At 40.8% G+C, this 24062-nt stretch overlaps 1 protein-coding gene across 1 annotated transcript; it reads right to left on the bottom strand.

Moving 5' to 3' along the window:
• Positions 1 to 7231: 7231 nt before the first annotated feature.
• On the bottom strand, positions 7232 to 23765 carry zfand4 (zinc finger, AN1-type domain 4). Its single transcript, XM_074645846.1, has 10 exons — positions 23477 to 23765; positions 20349 to 20661; positions 18688 to 18763; positions 17880 to 17947; positions 16894 to 17080; positions 16307 to 16457; positions 14522 to 15757; positions 13413 to 13467; positions 10088 to 10205; positions 7232 to 8355 (listed from the first exon to the last, which is right to left on the bottom strand). The coding sequence occupies exons 2-10, from the start codon at positions 20530 to 20532 to the stop codon at positions 8220 to 8222; spliced, it is 2211 nt and encodes a 736-aa protein (XP_074501947.1). The 5' UTR covers positions 20533 to 20661; positions 23477 to 23765; the 3' UTR covers positions 7232 to 8219.
• Between the last annotated feature and the right edge of the window lie 297 nt (positions 23766 to 24062).

Below are 24062 nucleotides of genomic sequence, written 5' to 3'. Positions count from 1 at the left end.
CCTCCATAGATACACTTTATTGTCCCCAAGGGGAAATGTATAGTAACATTATAGACTAAAAGTGTTGCTGACCCACAGAGCATCATAAGATAAGATAAGATAAGATAAGATATTCCTTTATTAGTCCCGCAGTGGGGGATATCTGCAGTGTACAGCAGCAAAGGGGATAGTGCAAAAAACAAGATGCATCAGCTAACACAGTACAAAAAAAGAGCTAAACAAAGTGTAACAAAATATGAACCATTTAAATAGAAGGAAGAATAAAAATAGGAGCAGAATATACAGTATTGACAATAAACAGACTATTAACTAAATTGCAAAAGTGGAAAATGATATTGCACAGTAAGAATGAATGAAATTCCACCTGAAAATATCCGGTTATTGTCAGTTTGTTGGTGTGTAAGTGATCTACCAAGTGCAGCAATCATCCAACTGCAGTTAAATATACTGTTTTACTTCAGTATCAACACTCTTTACAACCACATTTCAAGCAGGCAGCTGTTTTCAGCAACAACAACAAATTAAATAGCTCAGTAAACCAACCTTCTTACCTTCTTTTGTTTAATTCTTTGTTTTTTTTTCTAAATGTAATTTTTTATTATTATTATTATGATGATTTATTTGATCTTATTTCACATGAAAAGCACCCAGTGTTTCTATTTGTGTGTTTTATAATTTCATTGTAAAAAGTGCAAAAGTTGGTTCACTTCTTATTTGTATCTAATGAATAAGTATGTTTATGTAAATGTCTGAGTAAAACCAAATAAAGGATAAGTTATATGCTATTTGTCCGTTGGCATTAGCATTAGCTGGTGGAAAATGAACATAGTGCAGCATATAGCAGCTAAAGAGACAGATATGTCCCTCAGGAGCTCCTAGAAACCAACATGTAGCTAAAAGAAGTGTGAATATTGGACTTACATTCATCAGGTGGACATGAAACCCGACTCCAGATGGATGCTAATGTTGCTACATGTCTGCCTGAGGTGTGTGTTAACGAGCAGCTCGTTAGCTCAGCTCAGCTAGCCTGACTCTGCCCAGAGGTAGCATCATATAGGCCTATATACCTACTAGCACCTCTAGTGTAGTAATTATTAGCATGCCATTGTTTGTTTAATTCATACAAAAAACAAAGTGTAAAAATGACAAGTCTCAGTTTTATATTGCTAACAAGTGAAAGTCAATTAACGCCAGCAGCAGACCTACTCTCCGCCATTTCGGACTGTAATGAGTCCACTACCATAACGACTCCAGTTAAGCTTTGAGTTCATTCATAAGTTAAGTACAAAAGTAAAAGAAAAGTATTTCTATTCTATTTTCATAACTTTAATGTGTGTACCGAAATGGCCTGTGTTGAACAAAAAAATATTATGAATATGCATACTATATAACTATTTACTTACTTAAAACTGAAGTAGGCGAGATTGGAGCAAATATGATTAAAAAAAGTTATTTTTATAAAATGGTCACTATATCGTGACAGTAGTACATGAAACAGGTAACCTGAAAAACATCATGGTGCTCCTAACGGCATCTGCAAGATTTCACAGACCGGAAAAAAACAAGCAGTCAGAGCTGATCTGAGGTCTGCTGTCCAGCTGCTGTCTGTGAGAGCCGGCTGTCAATCACTCGCGAACTCCGACCAAACGGTCAAATTAGGCAGCGCTGATCAAAGATGAATCAATATTCTGTTACGTTGATGCCTATTTCTCACCTCAAATGTTTTCAGAATCATCTTGTAGTGCACGGTTTAGCTGTAAAATTAGAAAGTTTGTGACGCCGTCACCATTGTGAAATCTGGTGACATGTTCCGGTCACATGACCGGAGCACAGCCAATAGGAACGCTCTCTGAAATGACCTGTGATTGGTCAAAGTCTCCCGTCACGGGATGGATTTTCTAAAGCCTGAAAACAGAGCCATGAGGAGGTGCAGATGTCTAGATATCTCTCAGAACACTTGAATTACAATATGCTGAAAGGTTATTATGGAATTTCTGGCCAATAATGCCAAAAATATACTGCCTACTGAAGCTTTAATTATTTCCCCTCTTTGTGTAGGACTATTTGGCTCTGAGCAGTTGCCAGGCAACCAATGGAGACTCCAGGAAGTTGCTCGTCAGGACCATATATGGTGCTGGCCAAGAAGTAGTCCAGCCCATAACCCCAAATTGTCATTTTTATACATTCGTTTTTGGACTGATTAAACATATAACATATGCATATGATATGTTAATTAATGACCTTTTTACCTTATTACCTTTAGACAGAGCTAGGCTAGCTGTTTCCAGTCTTTATGCTAAGCTAACTCTCTTCCAGAAAGTGAATGTGTATTTACCAAAATGTCCAGCTATTCCTTTAAAGATGATGATGATGATGTGATGGTGATACATTTATTTTACTATTTTATAATTCATTATTATAGACATTTCTTTCAGTAGATTTTATGGAATTAGACTACATAATAGATTTATTAGCCTATAGAAAACAACTCCAGCTCCAATCCAGTCAGACTGTATTAATATATTCTGATACAATGGTCATTATTCAGATTATGAATGGGCTGCAGTGTAGTGTGTGACTCTAGTGAATCACACCAGCTACTGTAACTACACCAAAAGAGCTCCTCCTCACTCAGTGGAGCATGTAGGGAGAGGCTCACTCATTAAACCAGGGAATGTATCCTCTGTTGACTCAAAGCCTCGGCTCTATCTCCGTGAAACCTGACATTGTGTTTGAGCTTATTACTGATGCACAGTCCGCCACTCGTCCTTGGGGTGGGACAACGGAGCCTCTGTGCTCTGTCTGGACAAAGTGGGCACCTCAGAAGTGAGTCTGCCAAATTGTCATGCATGTGTCTCTGCGTCAGAGAGATACAGGCTACAGGCTGTCTTGCTGCTTGGCATGGAAAGATTAGGATGTGGTTTGTTGTGGTGAATGTGCAGAGAAGCAGGCATGTGAAACACAGCTGCCTTGGTCATACTAAAACAGCCTTTTCACCACATTTACAGGACTTTAGAAATCTAAATACTTTTAACAAAAAGGGGGAAGCAACCACAGAGAGATACTTACATGTAGTCATTTACACTGAGCTTGAATGGTGTACCCATACCTACCAGAAAGGCCAATAAACAAGAATTTATCCTGAACAGATAAGAGCAGGATGTGTGGAGGACTGGCTGCAGAAAAGCAGGGTGCCCTCATGCCAAGTCCTAACTAGTGTACGAGATAAGGTTCATAAGAAAGAGGAAGCAGAAAGAGATACAGAGTAGAAGAAAGGGGTAATGGGTGAAAGACAAATGGGGAGTAGGCAGACGGGTATAAGAAGATGAGTTCGTCCCATGAGGTCAGTGAGCCTGTCAGTAGGTGAGATCGGAAATGAGGAGGGTGGGGGGTGGTAAAATATTACCTTCTGTTTACAAAGTGTTCAGATTTTCCTAGCGCCAGTCCTTCCTGCTTGAACCTGTCAGACTGGTAGTGCTCGATTCTATCCCTAGCCTTGTGCATACATGACTCAGCAGCGTTGACACCCTTTTACTTTTTATAAAAATGAAAACGCTATCAGAAATCAAATCTAAATAAACATATAGAATAAACATCTAGAATAAAAACAAACAATACAACTTATTATTAGTAAAACAACAAGTAAATACTATAATAAATAAATAACTCCTACACCACCAAACTACTGGTTACTTTCTGTTTGTCACATTCCTGTGGGTTAGTTTCAACTTGTGATCACTGTTCCTCATTATTCCAGAGCATGCAAACCTCAGAGTTAAGAGGTTGCTCTTTTTTAATCATGAAATACTGGTAGTCTAGTGGTTATTAATGACGGCAGATTCTGATTACAGCACCACAAATCTTAGTCTGTAAGCCTATATTGGACATTATTTAACTAAATGCTGTTTTTATGGATTTTAGAGGCCAAAATCACACAAAAGCAACTGTAAACATGTCCAGGAAGTGCACAGTTCAGTTGCCCTAATGGAATACTATTAAATGGTAATCATTAACCTACAATGTATCATACATTTTTTAAATCCTTTCCAGTCCTGTACACATGTTGGCATTCAGTAGTCCACTGCCAGCCTCACTGAGCTGGATTTCTTCTCCTAAAAGCCATGTTTAGAAGAAGAGAAAAAAAGCATTGTTTCTCGGTCTGTGGAAAATATAGACTTGGAGAACTTGGCAGAGTTGCAAGAGGCAAGCTGAATAATCCTGAAACAGAAAGTAGAAAATAGGCATTTGGTTTGTTACGTGACACACTGCACAAGGAACAGTTGGAGGACTGATCCACAGAAGAAACAGCTGAAGGAAACCAAATCAAATAGTACAGTATATATCCCACTGTTATAAGAATGAAAAGAATCCACCTTTGAAAGAGAGATTTAGTATCGCACTTCCATAAAGTTTGGTGACACACAAGACACAGATTTAGAAAACAATGGTCAAACGTGATGCAGCAGAAGCCGAGACAGGCCAATTCTGACTTTTAGTCTCCAAATCTCTCTTAATGCCCCCTCCCGCACTTGTAAACACCCATGTCTTTCAAACTCCCTTCCTCCCTTTGTCTCTGTTAAAATATGTGTTGATTCGGGTGTGCCCGAGTGTGCCTCCACTCTGTAGTCTACTTAAGTCACATGCAGCAGATATTGCTGTCTCATTCTCCTTGTTTTCTCCGTGTGCAGGGTCAGCTTCAAACGCCGTTGCCTGAAGGCGGAGTTGGGTTTCCTTGAGGCTGAAGTGTGTTGCCAGCCTAGGCCATGGTGTGGCTCAGAAGACTGCCATCAAGTAATGTTTGAAAGTTAATGGACAGAGGAAGCAACCAACCTGTGGCGCAGCTGACCCTTGAAGCCAGACTGTTTACCCCCCTCTCTTCTATAGTCGGAAACTGACTGCTTTCCCTTCCTCCCTTAATTAGTACTGCCACGAGACAAGTGATTTCCCCTGGATTTTAGTGTTTTTGTGTTTATAATAGATAATAAAATAAGCTTTTAAACTTTCCCTGTGTTGTTCTTTTGCCCTTTGTTGAGACTGGTTTGCCAAATATTGGATCTGCAGATCTTTGCAGTGGGTTTGTTACAGTAGCACAAAAAATGTGTCTTCCGTGTTTTTCTGCGTGGTGCAGAGTCCAGAATAGTCACAATTTCGGGTCACTCACTCTTTCATTCACTCATTCAACCATGATGAGCACAAAGTTCACCATCCGGGATCATACATACTGTTGCAAACATTATCTAAAATAAGCTCCTATAATCTTGTGGACAAAAGAAAAACCATTCAGTCATGCTAGCGGCTCTGTGAGGCTGTACTTGGGCACAGCGGTGCTTTTAACAAAATGTTAACATCAGCTTGCTGACATGCTCACAATGACAATGCTAACATGCTGATGTTTAGCTGGTGAAATGTTCACCATCTTAGTTTAAGATGTGTGCATGTTAAATTTGCCAATAAACATTGAACACAAAGTACAGCTGAGGTCGAGGGAAATGTCATTAGTTTTGCAGGTATTTGGTCATGAGTATTGGCAAACTGAACTGAAAGGTATTGGTGTGTGATGGTCCATGGAGTAGCTAGGCTTTAGTGTATGGAGGCTAGGGCCACCAAGTGGCTCTGGAGTATTCGCAGTGTCTCGTAAATTTACTTTTACAATGTTCATTATTCTAAAAATGTATTTTCTATATACAGTATAGTCACCACTTTCAGTAGGCCACATGACAAATTCTGTCAAAAAAAAAATCTTTCAAATTGACAGAAACTTTACGTAATAAACTCTGCGTGTTACTTCTTGCTGCTGCATTCATCGGAAGATGTCTATAAACTCACTCCTTTTTTAAAAAAAGATGCCCTCTCAATGTTGAGGTGCATTTATTTGCCAGGAGAGACTAAGCAGTGTTTCAGCTGTATATGCTGCACAGCCCAATTATCTTGGATCAAAGCCAGACAACATGGAGGAGGAAAGTGAAGATAAAAACACTGAGACGTGACTTAGGTCAGGGTTTGTCTGTTGCACGGGAACAGCATCCAAAGTGAAAGCAAAGTATATAATGAGGAGCGCCGCCACTTTTCAATTGAACCTTTCTACTCCGTGACTCACCAGCAAAGAAAGAGAACATATTTGTGTTTTTGATTATACAATGTGTTCTCATATTTACTCATTGCAACATTATCTGCACTGCACTCATTAGTTTGTATGTGTGCATAAAGAAAAACTTTTAAAGTGCTCTCCTTGGCAAAATTATAATGCAGACATTGCATTTGAAAATGTGAACCAGTGGCAGAAGGCCGAGTGGGATCAATCCATCTGTGGACAGTCCTATCAGAACCAGATCTGAAAGGTTTGACCACTTTTGTTTTTCGTCAGGGATATTTTTTTAAACAAGGGTATTAAAGGAACAGTGTGTAACATTTTGGGGGAAATATATCGGCAGAAATGGAATATAATACGTTTTCTTTATTGTACAATCACCTGGAAATAAGAATTGTTGTGGCTTTATTACCTCAGAATGAGCCATTTATATCTACATACCTCCTCTCTTCAAAGAGCCGGCTGCCATGCTTTTACAGTAGCCCAGGAAGGACAAACCAAACACTGGCTCCAGAGGGGGCCATTCGTGTTTTCGTGTTGGCCTCTGTAGCTCTCCTACATGCTTAGCACACAGGAGAAGTTTCAGCTTGTTGCAATCTGCAACACTGCCGCTAGATGCCGCCAAATCCTACACACTGCACCTTTAACTTGTTGTGGTACTTATAACACACAACTTGCTGAGGAATAGAAAAGAGCAGATAGTAGCCCAGTAAGAGGGTCACAAGTTTATCTTGAGATAGTGACACAGTGCTAATGAAGGAAGATGTTGTCCTCAACTATATTTGTCCTAACTTTATCTAGAAATCAGAGTGTAATGTTCAACAGGGGCAGAAATAATTTCGGCTTGTTGCTAAGGAACTAGGTCTGCGTCAGGACGACAGGGTACTTAAGTGACAAGAATTAGTCAGTGATACCAAACACAAACAGTTTCTCATCTACTTCACAGTTATATCAGAACTATTAAAAGGTGAGAAGCAGGAAGGATCAAACATTCAATGTGCAAATAATGAAGAACTGAAGCAGGACTTGAGGACACTGCAAGGAAATGAGGACAGCAGGACTATCTGTAAAAGAAATAATCAGTCAATTGGAAAAATTATTAGACAGGGGTTGGATCTAAACACATGAGTCAGTGATGTACAGTTTGTATGGAAAGAAACTTTATTAGATCAAACCCCTTTAGATACTATAACAGAATTTAAAGTTTTTGCAACAGCTGAGCAATAAAAAACTTACAAAAGATTTTTTTTTTTTATGGCAACCACCTTACTTGTAGACACATCATAAATACCATATAAGCACCCCCCCACCCCCACCCCCACCCCAATCCTAATAGTTTACTTGATAGGATTACACATTACCACTGACATTCACACCTACACACATTGCATACTTACTATTTTAAAACCAACCTTGAATTTAAATAAGTACTAATCATTAATAAATATGAAGTATTTCATCAATAAGTGGGTGTTCTCTTTTAAGAAAGATTTCATTAGTGATGTCGGTATGTATGTGCCGATGTAAGAAAGACGTTTAGAGGTGAAGAATATAAAAATCTGGATGACAAAAACAAACACTTCATAAGACAAACACAGAAATTTAAGTATCCCCCCGCCCACAATAAGGAAAGTCAAACGTATAAATATGATAGTTCTAAAGTGCATCTGTTGAAGACTTGTCGAATGAAAAGTCACCAGCGGTCCTATCTTTTGAAAAAAAAAAGAAAAAGAAAAAGAAAAAGGCTGACAAAACTAAAAATAGATATGTTTGAACGTGCAGCAGATATATTTAGCAAAAACTACCTACATACAAGCACAGTTTCTTTTTTTTTGTTTTCACGCAATGGAAAAACAACAAGGTAACGGATAAAAAGGATAAACATCTTCACATTGTCAAGAAGTGATAATCAGTTCTTTGCCATTTCAGTCTACTCTTGTTTGTTCACACTTGGCTTTACAGAATATCTTATTTCAATTTTAAGCAAACTTGGCTGATAAAAAAAAAAGCACACAGTGGTGAATAAGTTCCTTCTTTCTGCTAGAAATGACTTTGCAGAATCTCTTCCATTCAGTCAGTTTAACCTGTAGTTCTTCAGGTCGTCCCCTATGAGAGGCGAGGGTTGTCGGGTCTAGATCTTAGGCAGCTTGGGAGCACTGATGAGCGGGTTGGTGTCCTGCAGAAATCTCCGTCCGGCACTCTTGTAGTCATAAGTGCAGTCGTGTGTCTCTGCGTAGCGATGGGTGGCACAGAAGTTGTGACCACACCTGAAAGATTTAAATAAAATGGATATTTTGGTAAAGATCTGGAAGCAATACTTTATATTAGGACTGACAAAGAAAAAAAAAAATGCAAATTTGTTTTAACGCCACTAATTTCTTTAACGCATCTTGCAATTTTTAGGTTGTAGCAGGCTCAGTTTTAAAGCTAGAAGTGAAGTGAAGAAAGTGGTATCTTATGAAACTACACAACCGAAGGAACACATTGGTACCAACCATGTCATACTAGCTTGTCGCTCCAAACTTGCGCTAAATGTTGGCGAGGAAAAACGGTCATGGCCATTTTCAAAGGGGTCCCTTGACCTGAAAATGGGTTCTATGGGTACCCACGAGTCTCCCCTTTACAGACATGCCCACTTTATGATAATCACATGCAGTTTTGGGGCAAGTCATAGTCAAGTCAGCACACTGACACACCGACAGCTGCGGTTGCCTGTTGGGCCTAAATGCAGTACCTGTGAGGGTTTCTGGACAATATTTGTCATTGTTTTGTGTTGTTAATTGATTTCCAATGAAAAATATATACATACATTTGTGTGTAAAATACCCAAATGTAGTGAGTGTTAAATACTTGACAAATCTCTCTTTATGGTACATTCTGAACAGATACAAAATTTGGAATTAATTTGCGATTAATCGTGATTAACTATGGACAACCATGCGATTAATTGTGATCAAATATTTTTACCAGTTGACAGCCCTACTTTATATATTTACAGTATGTAAAGAGACCTCGCAGTCAGCAACTAAAAACATTCTGTTTCTCCCTCAGAAAAATATCATCTGCTCAATCATCAGGCTATTCTGCCGAGTATGAATGGAGAGTCACATTACTCCCTCCTTAAGCTACAGTATGTTCACACTACGAGCAACAAAAGCAACAAAACTGCCACGCGTTGCCAGCTACATTGTCGAGTCGCCATTGAAGTGTTGCTCGTAGTTATGTCGTTACAAAGCACTGGGAACTGGCTAACGGCATTTTTTTTAAAGATGGAATGGAACAGGGTGAAACAAAAACATATGATTGGTTGATGTTTCACCGCTTCATTGGAGCGCTGAAAACAATTGAAACCAGCTCAACTTTGATTTGTAGCGTGCCACGCCCGTCACGCAGTTTCTAGCTTCATGTTATCTGCTTCCATTGAAAAGGACTTGTTGCCTATTGCTGTGTCGCTCGTAGTGTGAACACAGCATTACTCCATCTCCTGCATGTTATCTTAGACTAAAAGCCTCCTTTATGTGCTTTTATCTCTCTATTTGTGCCAGTCCATTAGTGAAAAGAGCGACGCTATTTCTACTACTTACTATCTGTAATCTGTTTCATTTATGAGCACTAATATTGAGTAAATGACATTACTCCTTTAATCACAGAGGCATCAGTTAGTCTTTTGAACACAGTCGGGAGTTCTACGTTACACACTGTTGCATCAGATTGAGGGTGTACGCCCCGGACAAGCCCCGAGAGAGGGAAGTGATCTAGATTGATGTCGTAGGGAGAAACTTTGATAATGCTAATAACTTGTGACAGAACAAGCAGTGAACAGAGACGTGTTTTCACTGGAGAGATGGCCCAGAGACAAAATGATGAACTAGGAAAAGACCACTTTCTACTTAAACGAGTGCTTCAAGGACAAGAATGACAAATAGGGGGAGATTTGATTTAGAGTCGAGCAGCGAGTGGGTGAGTGAGTGCAGGTGGAAATGCTGGAGGCTCTTGTACCTGCACTCGTAGCTGGTGGCCAGGCCAGTCTTCTTGCCACAGAGGAAGCAATGCTTTGAGCTCTTCTTCTTGCTGCCTGTGGGAGCCTTGACTGGAGGTAGGTGGTATGTTGGAGTGCCTGAAAATAGAGGGAAACATTTTTTATTATTTGCTTTACAGGAGCTGGTGTGGAATAACTGATCGTGTGGTGAAAAAGTTTGTATTAATCTACACACAGCCCAATCACGTAGCTTGTCTCTCTTCTGTGAATGATTTCAAATGTCCCTGATGTCTGCACACAGCATAACTGGAGATATCAGGATCATTTTACAACTTTAGCTTTAATTTGTGCTTTCTTTAACATTTCACAGACTGCACATTTACTCAAGCTAGGATCCATCACAGTAATCATGAAGCCTCAAAAGGTTAGAGCAACACAGAATCATCTAAGGGAGGAAAATTGCACTTCTCAGTACTTTTCAGTCATGTTGTACTTCTTACCGAACCCCAGCAATGATGTCAAAGCAGCCGTTTTCACCTGCTGTCAAAAGGCAAAACACCTGCTGGGAAATCAACCACTGGAGTGTGGCCAGAAGTGCAATATGCTTTTAAGTCTCACTGCTCATTTCTAAAAACCTGTCAGTCTTCACCATTTTTCTTTGTTCTGTCTAAGTTTCTATCATATTACAGTTTCACTGAGTGCTTTTTTATATATCATTCATTATGTCTGCTTAATGTCACCTGATACCCTCAGGAATAAAGTGCCAGAAAATAATCCCTCAAACAGTGTTCACACTGTCACATTCAGGTCTTTTTATCTAGGGTTTCTTTGGTAGTTCTGACAATTAATTTCAAGCTTGGTCTATAATGATAAAGTGTGCACAAGTGTGCATTTTATAATAACTGTAGTCAATTAAACTAGATGTAAACAGTAGTAAATGCAGCTGTGATACTGCTATTCTTGAAATGGTGCAGATAATTGTTTGGTTTCAGGACATTTTCAGGCTTTGCCATATGAACCATTACCCTGTTGCAATTTCAGAAAATATGTCAGAAAACAAACTGTTAATTTCCTAAGTCAGGGAACACCGGTTTATGTCAGCTTGTACCCGTGGTAATCGTGTCTGTGGAAGCATGCAGCTCAGCAGGGTTTGTGAGCCGTGGGGATACGGCAACATACAGATAAAACTGACAGCTCTGTGATGAAGGTACAGAGAGCTCGCTGTCAAGCAGCTGGGCGTGGGATTGGATTTTTATTTGTTTTGTGCACTTTAATCTGCTGCCATGCAGACATACAGTGGGTTCAAATATATTGAGACCCAGGCACATTTTCCACATTCTCTTGTTTAGTAGACCCAACTTGAATTTGATTACCTTTAATTAAGGGTTGTCCCAAATAACCAAGTTTTCTTTGCTGCACTGTAGGGAGATGGTGCACCGAGAGAAACAAAGGTATATTTTTTTTTTGTAACTTAAAGTATCTCAGCTGGTGTCACTTGCTGTCAGTGTTGATATTTTCATTGAAACTCCTGACTGTGTTTTGCTTGTTTTGCCGAAGTTCAGTCACTGATGACAGAGGAAAAGTTTCCAAAGTTATAATGAAGCACAATGAGATGTTTGTCAAAGCTGGTGTACCTGGAGAACAATAGATCTGCATCACAGACCAATCAAAATGTGGTTTCTCTTACAGGTGTGGACTTTCTTAAGAAATTCCAAGAAAGTTTCCTTGAAAGAAGCACAAGGTAGTAATTATTCTAGGAAAACATTTCCTTGAAATAAACCCAAGTAAATAATTTCCCATGTCTTTACAACTGGAAATTATATCCAACTGAACACTGTCTCTGTTTTCCCTATAATTAGTAACAAATTATACAATTCCTTCCAGGAAACCTCTGGGAAATTATTAGGAAATTACAGACTTGTAAAATAAAGCGTTACCAATTAGATTTTGCAGAGCAGTTAGGGACGTCCCAATTGTTTCTACACATTACACAATGGCAACAAAGTGAGCCCCCATTCTTAGCAACAAAACCAAAATACATAAATGCCTCATTTACATACTGTGTGCATTCAGATTGTTATGACCAGATTGAGTTTAGATGCGACTCCTTTCTTTTGCTTATCATAGAGAAATCACTAAAACAACGTGTAAAATTGTACTCAAGAACTCAAAGTATGAGTGAAAAGACTCTCTCTAGTCTTGTGCACTGAATGCCAAATGATAGTACAGTATATCCACAGCTTACAACTGGCAAGCACATCCCTGCAGGAAAGCATGGAGGTAGAGCATCGAGCATCATCATTATGAAGATGTCTCTTATCAGACTGAAGTGGAATATATCCTGACTGAGGAACACATGAATGATGTTGAATATAGACAGACCCTTAAAAAATAGTCGAGAGCACACCCAATCTCAGAGGAGGGATGATTCACTTTTTAGCACAACAACTATAACATCATGGTCAGGACAATAACAAGAGTGGATTTAAGTCTGACGGTCCTTGAATGGCCTCTTCAGAGTCCAGACGTAAGAAAATATATGAGTGTTTCTTTCATTCTTCTACGTGGAAGAACGAGAGAAACACTAAAGTGTAGGTGTGTAAAGCCCGTAAAGGCAACCCCCAAAAAAGACCAGAAGCTGTTAATCTTTTGAGGAGTAAATTACTGTTTTTTGAACGATTCATGGAGGAGTGAGCATCAGTCACCATACTTAGTGTCTGTGATAGATGGAAAGTTTTTTAGAAGCCCACTCAAATACCTAAATAAGTTCGGTAGATAATATTATTTATTCCTCTCACAACTCCGTGAAAATGCAGTTGAAATTTGAGACTGATTTAAAAGACATTCATGCGGAGTCATTAGTTGGGTCGTTGAATGCTGTTTGCAGCCGATTCTTTGACAACCATCAATCAATTCTCAGCCTGTAAGAAAAACACTTATGTCCAGTAAAATACGAAAATAGGAGTACCCCAACTCCCTACTTGTTGTATATTTATCCCTATTCTCTGTGAATAGTCTGTGCATATCAGTGTGCTTGTGTGTAGGCTCGGCGCCTTCTGTTGTTTGGGCTGCTTCTGCAGTTGTAGCAATAATGAATATTTAAAACCCTTGCAGTGCTTTGTTGTAGCGCTCACACAACATGCGCTGAAGGCTTTCACATAACAGCATCCTCTCTGTATGCGACTGCAGCTCTCAAAAATTGCATCTTGGTTTCAGAACCGTTTGGCTGCAATGCACTCTGGTACAACAGATGCCTATAAAGTCCACAACTGAAATGTGCAATCACACCACCGCAATGCAACACTTTCTTTGCTTGGGACTTGATGAAAACATAAAGGTGATTACCTATTCTCCCGAATGAAGTCATGACTCCCCCAGCTGATGCGAGAGTGTTGGTGGCCTGAGAAAACAACAGCAACATGAGCAAATCAATAAGTATAATAAGTATTGCAGTGCTATTTCTTGAGAAAAATCTTAATGATGTAATAAAAAGTATGAACAGCATCACTAGGAATGAACCACACATCAAAATGTGAGGCGTATATACTTTGAATTATACACGTGTTCAAGTTTTAAGCAGCAGTTCAAAGAGACAAACAAACACTGATACAACTGATATGGTATTGAGAGAACTGATGTTCCTAACATAAGGGGAGATCATTACAAGATGGACTCAAAGATTATTTGGATAGACCGTACCTCTGTTTTCTTATAGTTCAGCTGTTTTCCATCAATCATGACTAATATTGCATGTTTCCTTGTGCATTTAACTTATTTATAAGGCAGTGGCTTTTGCTTATGTGGGATGCTGCAAATATGATACATTTTGATGTATTAAATTTCACATTGTATTGATTGAACCTTACTACAACTACAGCATTTTAATGAAATATTTCAACTGAGAAGCAATGTGTGGGTATTTTCTTGTTTTTTTTATCATTATATTGTGTGCTTTGCTCTAGGCTGGAAGATACTATTATCACCCCATCTGGTGGCAAAACTCATGATGTCATGGCCGACAATTTTCTAAATGACTGATCAGTTGGATCTTTGTCACAGCATGACATCTCAAATGCTTGACAGAACAATGTATGCAGTTTTTGATCTATTCTGATCAACTAAAAAAATAACTAAGCAATCTGAATCACTACGATGAACCTGATTGAGATCTTCCTCAACAATTCAGTGATTGTCATATCAAGACATTGCTGTGACAATTATAGCAAAAATAATTTCACACCACCCACTCCTACGCTCCTTTTAGGCACCTGCTACCTTTGTGGGTTGGGATGAGCATATGGACTCAAATTTAAGTGAGAACAATTTACAAAATACATTGTTGAAAATTTACAAAAACACTGAAATTCTCAGAAGAATAAAAGACAAATTGAGGATTAAAAACTATTCCACAAACACAATCTGAGCAGCAAACACTGACACCACACTGTACTCACCATGTAAGAGGCTGCTGCTCGGTGCAACGGTGACATTTGTCTCATCAGATCATCCTGAAGGAGCCTGTTAGTTGGGATGGATGGCAACCTGGAGCCAAGGCTGCCCGGTCCTGAGGCAGTGGCAGGGGGCAATGCCAGTGCGAGCCCCAGACTCTCTCCAAGGCCGTCCCTGCTGTTGCTGCTGTCTGGAGCCCTTGTGGAGAGAGAAGCCAAGAGTTCAGAGTTGTTCAGGGACCCCAGCGGCTCCTTCCAGGCTTGGTTGGCCATCTTAGTGATGCCTCTTGCTTCCCTCTTGGATATAAGCTCTGGCCTCTTGCCAGGCGACTCTACTTTAACACCACGAAGGCGTGGCGGATGCGAGGTGGTGGAAGGGTGGGGGGAGGTGCTGCCTGGCTTCACTTGTGCTGAGGATTGTGCTTGAAGGTTGGGCTGTAAACAGGAGAGAGTGGAATCAAAAGCCTGAGGCAGCGGTCTGCTAGAAGTGGATGGTGAGGTGGAGACGGGCAATGGAGAGGGGGGGCTGATGTGAAATGGTGTGCCGAGCTGTGTCCTATCACCTCTGCTGGTGAGAGTATCACTTGTCCCAAGTGTCCAGGTACTGATTGGGGAGGGGGAGAGCGGCAACTGGCGCTGAGCCCCAATCTCGAGGGACCGGCGACGTCCCTCTGGCTGGGTGCACACATCCAGACTCAGAGGGTCTAACAGTTCCCCAAATGGAGCTCCAGGTTGTGCTGGCACCACCAGCCCAGCAGCTTCCTCTAACAAACTCAGCCCGATTGCCTCCCCTGCAGACTCAGCTGGGTCAAAGGTGGGTTCAGGTGGCCCCCTGATACACAGCGGCGGGAGCTGAGGGTACACACAGTCCCTCATCAACCTGGTGCTGCCAATGTCCAACCGGGACACTTTGGGAGGGGGCCGGATCTTTGCAAATGGTGGGCATGTCTCCCACGGCTCCTCCTCCTGAAGCATATAACAAGAAGGCGAGGAGAAAGAGGGAGGGGGGCGTCTGGGGATAGAAAAGTGGGTAGAGGTTGCAGCAGCAGAGGGCGGGGATGGGTCTATGGATTCGTGGTCTGCGATTGGAGGTAGTTGAGCATTTGACTGCCAAGGCTGGTTGATCTGGGGGAGCGAACGAAAGAGGCGATGATGGTGTCGCGTGCTGGAAGGTCCTAGAGAGCCACCGCAGGGATGTGAGCCGAGAGGGGGCCGTGGTTTTACCTTTGCCGACTTCTTGGGCTGGAGGACAGAGATACAGACAGAGACACAGTCAGATTATACCCTCTCAAATGTGCTGTACATTTTTTAGTATTTACCCCAGTCTGTAAAATTATAAAATCCTAGTGGTTATCTCATCACTTGATTTAAGCTGCTTGTATAAATTAATTATAAGCATTAAAAATCTTTAAAAGGACCAGTATAGTTGAATGTAATGAAAAGCTCTACCCTCTCAAACACATGCAAATTAGTGTTTGGTGCAGTACATCTGCATTATGCAAAATGGTTGCAGGCTACTATTTTTGGTCTAGGATTAAGCAGGATTCTATATGATGGCAATATTCAACATAGTTTGGTTTCATTATTTTATTTATAAGAAATAAACATGTATATATGTAAATGAAAAAAAAACTGCTTGAAGAATAGATTTCACAGAAAAGGGACAATGCCTGTTTTAGCATGTCGACATTTGAAATGGTGTTAACATAAATAATGTGTGGAGGCCACATATGCACTCTCTGATAGGCAGTTTAATTTTAATAGGTTTCTGTAATTCCAGTAGTTTCCAACCTTCTTGTTGAGGTTCATGTCCTCCAGCTTGGCTTTGAGTAGCTTCATCTTGTTCATGGTGATGGAGTTCTCAAGGCTCTGCTGTGCAGCTGCAGAACTCTCTCCATCCTCCTCCTCCTCCTCTGCAAACACGTTGTACACCGAGCCACCACTGGATAATATGAGAGGCAAAAACACTCTTCCTATTAGTGATCTAACGAAGCTGTCGGCAGTCTCTTCGGTGGCCCTGCTCACTGAACTCAGCTGCCACAGCTACCACTGAATAATCAATGTTAAGTACTCGACTCCACACTGGCTGTATAATTAGATAATTCTACTCATTTATCCTGTTTGTTCCTCATTTGTGCCTCTTTTTTCCTTGCGCCATTCTTAATACTCAGAACCGAATGCAATAATAGTCTCTGTTTATATTCCTGATGTTACTGTATGTTTAATGCAGTCTGTTTAATGCAGTCCAACCTGTGCAAACCCCTGGCCCTATTCCTTTTATATGCATAGGTTCAGTATTTGGACAGATAATATAATGATATAATAACTGTGCATCAAAACAACAAGAATATTATGACAATATCCCAGAGATAATATACCTCAGAGATTCAGAGAGAGGGGTCAGGGTGCCATCTCCCCTGTCGACCACTCGGAAGAAGTTTAGCTGGTCGTTTTCACGATAGACCACAAATGTAACCTGCTTGTTGGACAGGCTTTTCTCCCACCCCTCCTCCTTTGTGCTCTCCATCAGGTCAGTCACCTCTTTGATAGGATCCTCCATGGTTACTGACAAAAGAAAAGAGGGGGTTCTGTGGTTACAACAGGAAAACAGTATATTTAAATTCCCTAATGTGTTAGGGAATTTACTTTGAACATTTTTTTTTTGATATAATGTAAAGCTGGGGACACACCAACCCGACATCAGAGATATAGTGGCAACGAAGCCAGCCTGTTGTGTCGCATTTGTTATGGCCGACAAGTTGCACCTAAACACACGGCAAAGACTACAGCCGACAGACAGTTAGCACATTCGTTCTGCGCCTGCGTAAGATAAAATAACTCTCCACACCGTGTTCGTCATTCAAAAAGGGAAACCGGAAGGCCGAGGACTGCGGATATACAAGCCGTTGTCATGATACGTACATGAAACACAGCGGCGTTTGCCGACCATTTTCACACCACTCTCACTCACCACTTGGCTTGTGTCGTGAAAATATCTGTGTATTGCGACGATCAGATGAAATAAAGATGAAAAATGAGAAGAGCCCTCTGTGTTTTTCCTCTTGACTTTACTTGTTGGCTTGCTTTCCTCACTTCCGTTTCTCTTCTCGTGCACTGATTTGTTTAAGCTGAACAGCCAATCAGAGTGATTTCTCTCGCCGACGGGTGCCGCCACTGTTTCAACATGCTAAATTTGGTCAAAAAACTCTGACGGTGCGAGACACATCGAAAAAACTAGGCCAATGGGACGCTCACCGACGGCATCAAACTATCCAGCGGACGACCATCGGCTTGGTGTGTCGGCCTTAAAACTACAGATGTCCAGCTGTCATGTGAATGCATAGTTCTTTGGTCTTTTTCTTACCTCTCCTGGTGTTAATTGGGCCTCCCCTCATAGCTAAGACCAGTTTCAAAGTGCAGCCCTCTGCAATGCTGCAAACACAAACAGACTGATGATCAACACAGCAGAATAAGTGAAGAGTATTGTAACCCATTCCCCAGTGTAGCCTATGTAATTGTAATGGGAGAGAAGGAAATAACAGTAGGCGGTATATTTACTTTTAGGGTTAAATGCTTTCCTTCTGAGGCAGAGGCGAGATGCTCTGATATAAAGTAAACAGCACTCCAAGCGTCAGGATGATTTCCAGATGAACTTAAGTGCACTACTGGGAATTACACTGGAACATTTGTTTCTGATGAGCAGATGTTTCATTGCCTACTCTACCCCTCTGCTTCTAAAACTTCAAAAGCATGCTGCAGTGTGATAGGCGAGCCTAGCAAGATCTCACCAGAGGCTGTTCATGTGGAAAATTAAGTGACAAGTACTCATAACAATACCACCATCTGCAGCCAGAAGAGCAGTGGAGGGGGAGGTCTGCATCTCATAAACTGACAGGAGTGGAGGGGCAAGCTCTCTAAATATGACCAGCATGTCACTTGTCTCATCCGCCTCTACATCTCTGGCTCATTTGCGATATGTTGAACTGAATTAAGGCTGAGTCACCGCCGCAGCAGGAAGGCTTTTAAAGTGCAAATGCAAATGACTCTAAATGTACACAGGCTGTTTTTAAACATATTGCTAGTAATTGGTCTAACAAGCCTTGTTGTCTGCATGATTTTGCCCGGGTGTCAGTGCTCTGAAAGACAGAAAGGGTCGGCAGGAATAGATTTACCCATAGTCATGTAGACAGTGTTCATCATCCAGCTCCAGATTGTTCCAGATAAGGTGTTGCTGGGCAACAGGGATACCTTTATAGACAGTCAGAGAGAGGGAAGAAGAGAGAAAACAAGCAAAGTTGACAAGGACCTGTTCATATTTCATAGACTAAGTTAACCAATCTGACAGACAGGCAAGATGGGAATGCTGCCAACAGAAGCATCCATACACCACTGAAGATGATTCATGTCTGCCCCCTAAAGACAGAACTATGTCATTGCAGAAAAAGGTTAAATCCCAGAACAGATGCATTGTTAACTAAAATAGCATTCATTTAAAAATGTTAAACCATGAAGACTTCTCATCTTACAACTAAAACTGTCAAATACATGAGGTGGGTTGGACTACTAAACTATATGTCTACACATTGTATCTAATATTATTGCAAATGAGACCAAAAAAATAAGACTCCAGTTGAGGGATGGCAGCCTAATGAATACAAAGGCTCTCCAGAGCTACTCCTTGAAATGAGATGGAGTGTATGCATAGTCAGGAAGCTCTCTGTGCCCACAATGAGTGAACTCGCTGACCCAGCGCTGGAGGTAAGCCAATGTTAGTGAGTGAGCAGTGGTTCTTTCATTGCTGAGAGGTTTTCTCCATCACAAACACACTCGGCTAGGCTGACCCACCTCCTCACGCACAGAGCACAGAGAGGCCTTTCTGACCAAAACTGAAAGAATGCAGACATGAAAGGTCATATTGATCTGCAAAAAAAAGCAACCTTAGAAGACAACCAAGGTCAAAATAAATGAATAAAGGAGAACTAACAGATAATGAATGAATCAGATGAATGCCAACACAACCACATAGCCTGACCCTAACTACAGTGTACAACGGACCTTGTGAGTCCATAGATTTGTTGTAGTAATATTATAAGGCAGTTGCATTTTACAAAGTCAGCAAACAGCCTGACCCTTTTCCACAATTTTGCATGTCTTCTAAGATGGTTTGGTGTTGTAATTCAGCATGGCTCACTAGTTTCCTCCATTTTGTATAAACGAGGAGAACAACAATAGCAATGCATGCAACGGGTCAGAGCGACAGTGCATTTTACGAGCACCCACTGCTGGTAATAAAGGCACGGCCTGTGGCACTTATACACTGCATTTTACATTAGGACAAACCATTATACGTAGATTGAAGATTAAACTTTTACCAACACACAATATTTAGAATTACAATTAAAAACTGACAGCTCTACTCAACACTGATCAAGGTGTAGAGTGACAATAAGTGTAAGTGCTCTAAACTTAGAGTGTAACCATGAGTGTTCAACCAATTTCTTTTTTTGTATATTGTTTTTCTTCCCCAGGTGTTCTTCACTAAGTGGTAAGCAGCCCTGATGATCCAAGTCAACAGCACAAACAATAAAAAAACTTTAAGAAGATACAGTTGTGCAAAACTGACTCCACACAGCAGTTATACAGAGAGCAGCACACCTAAGGAGACTGAATAGACCATTCAAAATAGTCAAACAAATGACTTCTCATCTTCCCTATCAAATAATTGATACAGCTTAATGATTCATTCAGTGCAATATCCTGACTTATAAAGTATGGACAGTAGTCCTTAACAGCAGACTAAAACATGCAAACTACACATTTGTGTGTTTTGTACCTTCCAGCCTCTGGATCTTTGCCTTGACTGAAATGACAGCTTCAAAGGGCAACACGCGCAGCTCAAAACAGGTCCCGGTCAGGGTCTCTATGAAGAGCTCCATAGTGTCATAGAAAGGGAGCTTATAGTGAAAAGCTCCCACACTGTCATCATTAAAGAAGGGTGGCTCCTTCCTGTCGGTCATCTTGGCAGGTTGGGGGGAAAGACTTCGGAGATGTGGTTAAATGGGAAGGCTGGCCCAAGATGAAGGAGAGGGGGACAGGCACTGCTCACTAGCCTCACGACCGTCACACATCATGCAGGAGGACCACAGCTGTGAGTAGAAACAAAAGCACTGTATGATTATCACAGCTTTTTAGAAGGTTTCATTAGTTTAACCATTCCCTGCTCCTGCAATCCAGCGTCTTAAATATACTTTAATACTTCTTAAATATACTATACGTCTTAAATATACTTTAAGACGCTTCAAGAATTTATTTGTGATAGTCTACGCTCTGAAATATGATATTTGCAAGTCGGCTCAGTATTCACATAGCATTCAAAACCTAACCTCTAATAATGGACTTGGCATTTATATAGCGCCTTTCTAGTCTTCCGACCACTCAAAGCGCTTTACACTACATGTCAGCATTCACCCATTCACACACACATTCACACACTGATGGCAGAGGCTGCCATACAAGGTGCCAACCTGCCCATCAGGATCTAATCCAAATAATCATTATGATCATGATGGCACAGCCTTCGGGAACAATTTGGGGTTAAGTATCTTGCTCAAGGACACCGACATGTGACTGTAGGAGCCAAGGATCAAACCGCCAACCTTCCGATTGGTGGGCGACCCGCTCTACCTCTGAGCCACAGCCGCCCCCAGCCAAGTAATTTTTGATTGTACATGAATGCACCATTATGACAGACTTTTCAATCAATCCATATATTCAACTGGATTTTTGTGCAGACCAATATGTCTTTGGGTGGGGGAAAATATACTCAAGTGGGTCACACAATTTTATATAAGGGAAACACTGCACAACTGTGGGGGATATTCACATAATGAATGAACATAACAATTGAGTTATGCACAAGCCGGATGGACCAGTGTTAACAGACAAAAACATGCTCATGTATGTAATTAAAAACTGTCTGCAAGACTGAAACTGTCTTGTAATATGTTTTAAATTGAGGAGCAATTCCTTTAGAACAAGGGCATGTATCAGTGGCAACCGACATGTGCAACCCTCTCATGAAAAATTCAGAGCAGCATTTAAGTCCCTGGCCAAAATTCAAGAGGATCAGGTGTGTTACATAAGCCCATCAGTGGTATGAAGTGTCCTGTGCCTGACCGCGCAGCCTTTGACAGATCACCTCTTGTCACTTGACTCACCAACATCTTACAGTCTGTATGAGAGGCAGGTTACTCCAATCATGCTTTCATTAAAAAGAGGAGACAAGTTGAATTCAACATCTGAAATAATGTTATGTCATATAACCCATGACACTATGTGTACATGGCCTTCTACTATCACTTAAAAGCAGAAACAACAAATGAATATATGTTGCAGTTGTTCTCAATGGAACGATTACACATTTTTCTGGTTTGGGACTGATGAAAATAATATATAGGCTATATATTATCTTGTCCCTTTGTGTTTCACTACATTAGCTCCCAGTCTCTTTTAATCACATATAAAGCTCTGAATGACCTGGCACCGGAGTATGTAACTGAGCTCCTCACACGGTACTGTCCAAACAGGCCCCTCAGGTCTGCAAGTCTGGGTCTTTTAACTGTTCCAAAGACCAGGTTGGAAAGAAAAGGTGATCGAGCTTTTGCAGTACTGGCTCCCCGACTCTGGAACAGTCTTCCAATGAGCATCAGATCAGCAGACTCTGTCACGACTTTTAAATCTCGTCTTAAGACCCACTTTTATAGAATGGCTTTTCCAATGAGCTGAATTATAGTCTTTTGTATGCTTGTATGCTGATATATATATATATATATATATATATATATATATATATATATATATATATGTATATGTAACTGCATGAATAGGTGTATGCTTGTTTTTTTATTTTCCCATTCTATTGTTTTTTATTTAATTATTTATGTTTCATTGTATTCTGTTGTATATGATGTGAATTTCCTTGGAAAGCAGTTTGTGCTTTGGGCTTGAAAAGTGCTCTACAAATAAAATTATTATTACTTAAAAGCAGAAACAACAAATGAATATATGTTGCTGTTTTTCTCCTTGGAACCATTACACATTTTCTGGTTTGGGACTGATGAAAATAATATATAGGCTATATATATTATCTTGACCCTTTGTGTTTTGGAGTACAGCTGTCCACAAGATGCTGTCCAGAACACATATTAGATAGATAGATAGTAACTTTATTGATCCCAGGGAAATTCAAGTTTCCAGCATCACAGTTCCATAGTGCAAAACATGTTAGTAAAAAGGTTAGTAGTGCAAAGTACAAAGTACAAAAAAAATATACCAGATATAACAATACAAGGAGATGAAGAAAACAGTTAAAAGTGAATATAGTGCAGGGTAACAGCTGTGATACAGGACTATTAAAAAAGTGAATATAGTGCAGAAGAGACTGTTAAAAATGAGTATTATGACTATTACACACTGACCCTTTAAATTGAGATCTTCCACTTTACTGGGGTCTGGAAGGAGCTCAAATAACCACTCATGCCCACAATTACAGTACACAGCAGGTGAACAACACTGAAGCTGTCTCTATAATGTTAGAGGCCTGTATCCATTCAGAGACTTCACTGTTGTCATAACAGGCTGTTATCTGGAGAAAACGATTAGTCTGTCATGTAACAGGCGACACTATACCGGTATGCAGATTGCCTCTGGGTTATGATATTAACCCACAGTGGTTAATAACCACACCACCACCACAGCAACGTTAGAAGAGGTAAACTAGGTCAACGTTAGCTACCATTAGCTACTAGCTGGCTAGCTGCCTGGCAACGGAGATGAATGGAGGTAGAAGTCTAACGTTAGCAGAGAGAGCTCACACAAAGCAGTATTTACACCTCGTGGGTTTCACAATTCACTTTAAATCATTGGCTAACGTTATGTTGTTAAATAACAAACCCTGCTTACCAGTATCTTCTGCTACGACCCGTCTAGCCGGCGCTGCTACTGTTAGCTTCCGTTGCCATGTTAGCCAACAACTCAAACAATGGCTCCCTCTCTCTGTGCTCGGCTCGCTGGATGCTAAGCTACAGCCTCAGTCCTCTGCGGTCCGGTGTAGCTGTCCGGGGTAACGTTGAGTCCAAACCTCAGCAGCATTTCATCACGTTGAACCCTAACAACTACACACGGAACATAGACTGAGGAGTAGTCGCCGTGGTCCTCTTGTTGGCGACACCATCACCATCATACCTGTCAACAACACCTTTGTGACCTGAAGTTGATTGACAGACAAAGGAACCAATTAGCACCGCGGGTGGTGAGGTGGTGGGCGGGGCAACACTTTGTCCGAACCTATGGGTCAAAGGCTTTCACATCCTCCTCCTGAAGTTGGGAAACCAGATTACTGATTTGAGAAATATAAATGTACCAAGAGTGAAGTGACAGAATATATAATTATCAATGTATGGATATGTCTACGAATGAATACATCTAAACAAGACTGATTTCACAGCCAAACTGGTGTGACTGGACAGTTTAGTAAGGCACAAACATC

This window comes from Sebastes fasciatus, chromosome 9 (genome assembly GCF_043250625.1).
Source record: "Sebastes fasciatus isolate fSebFas1 chromosome 9, fSebFas1.pri, whole genome shotgun sequence".
NCBI lineage: Eukaryota > Metazoa > Chordata > Actinopteri > Perciformes > Sebastidae > Sebastes > Sebastes fasciatus.
The sequence above is the reverse complement of the archived record's forward strand: the minus strand, read 5'-3'. Positions and strand labels throughout refer to the sequence as shown.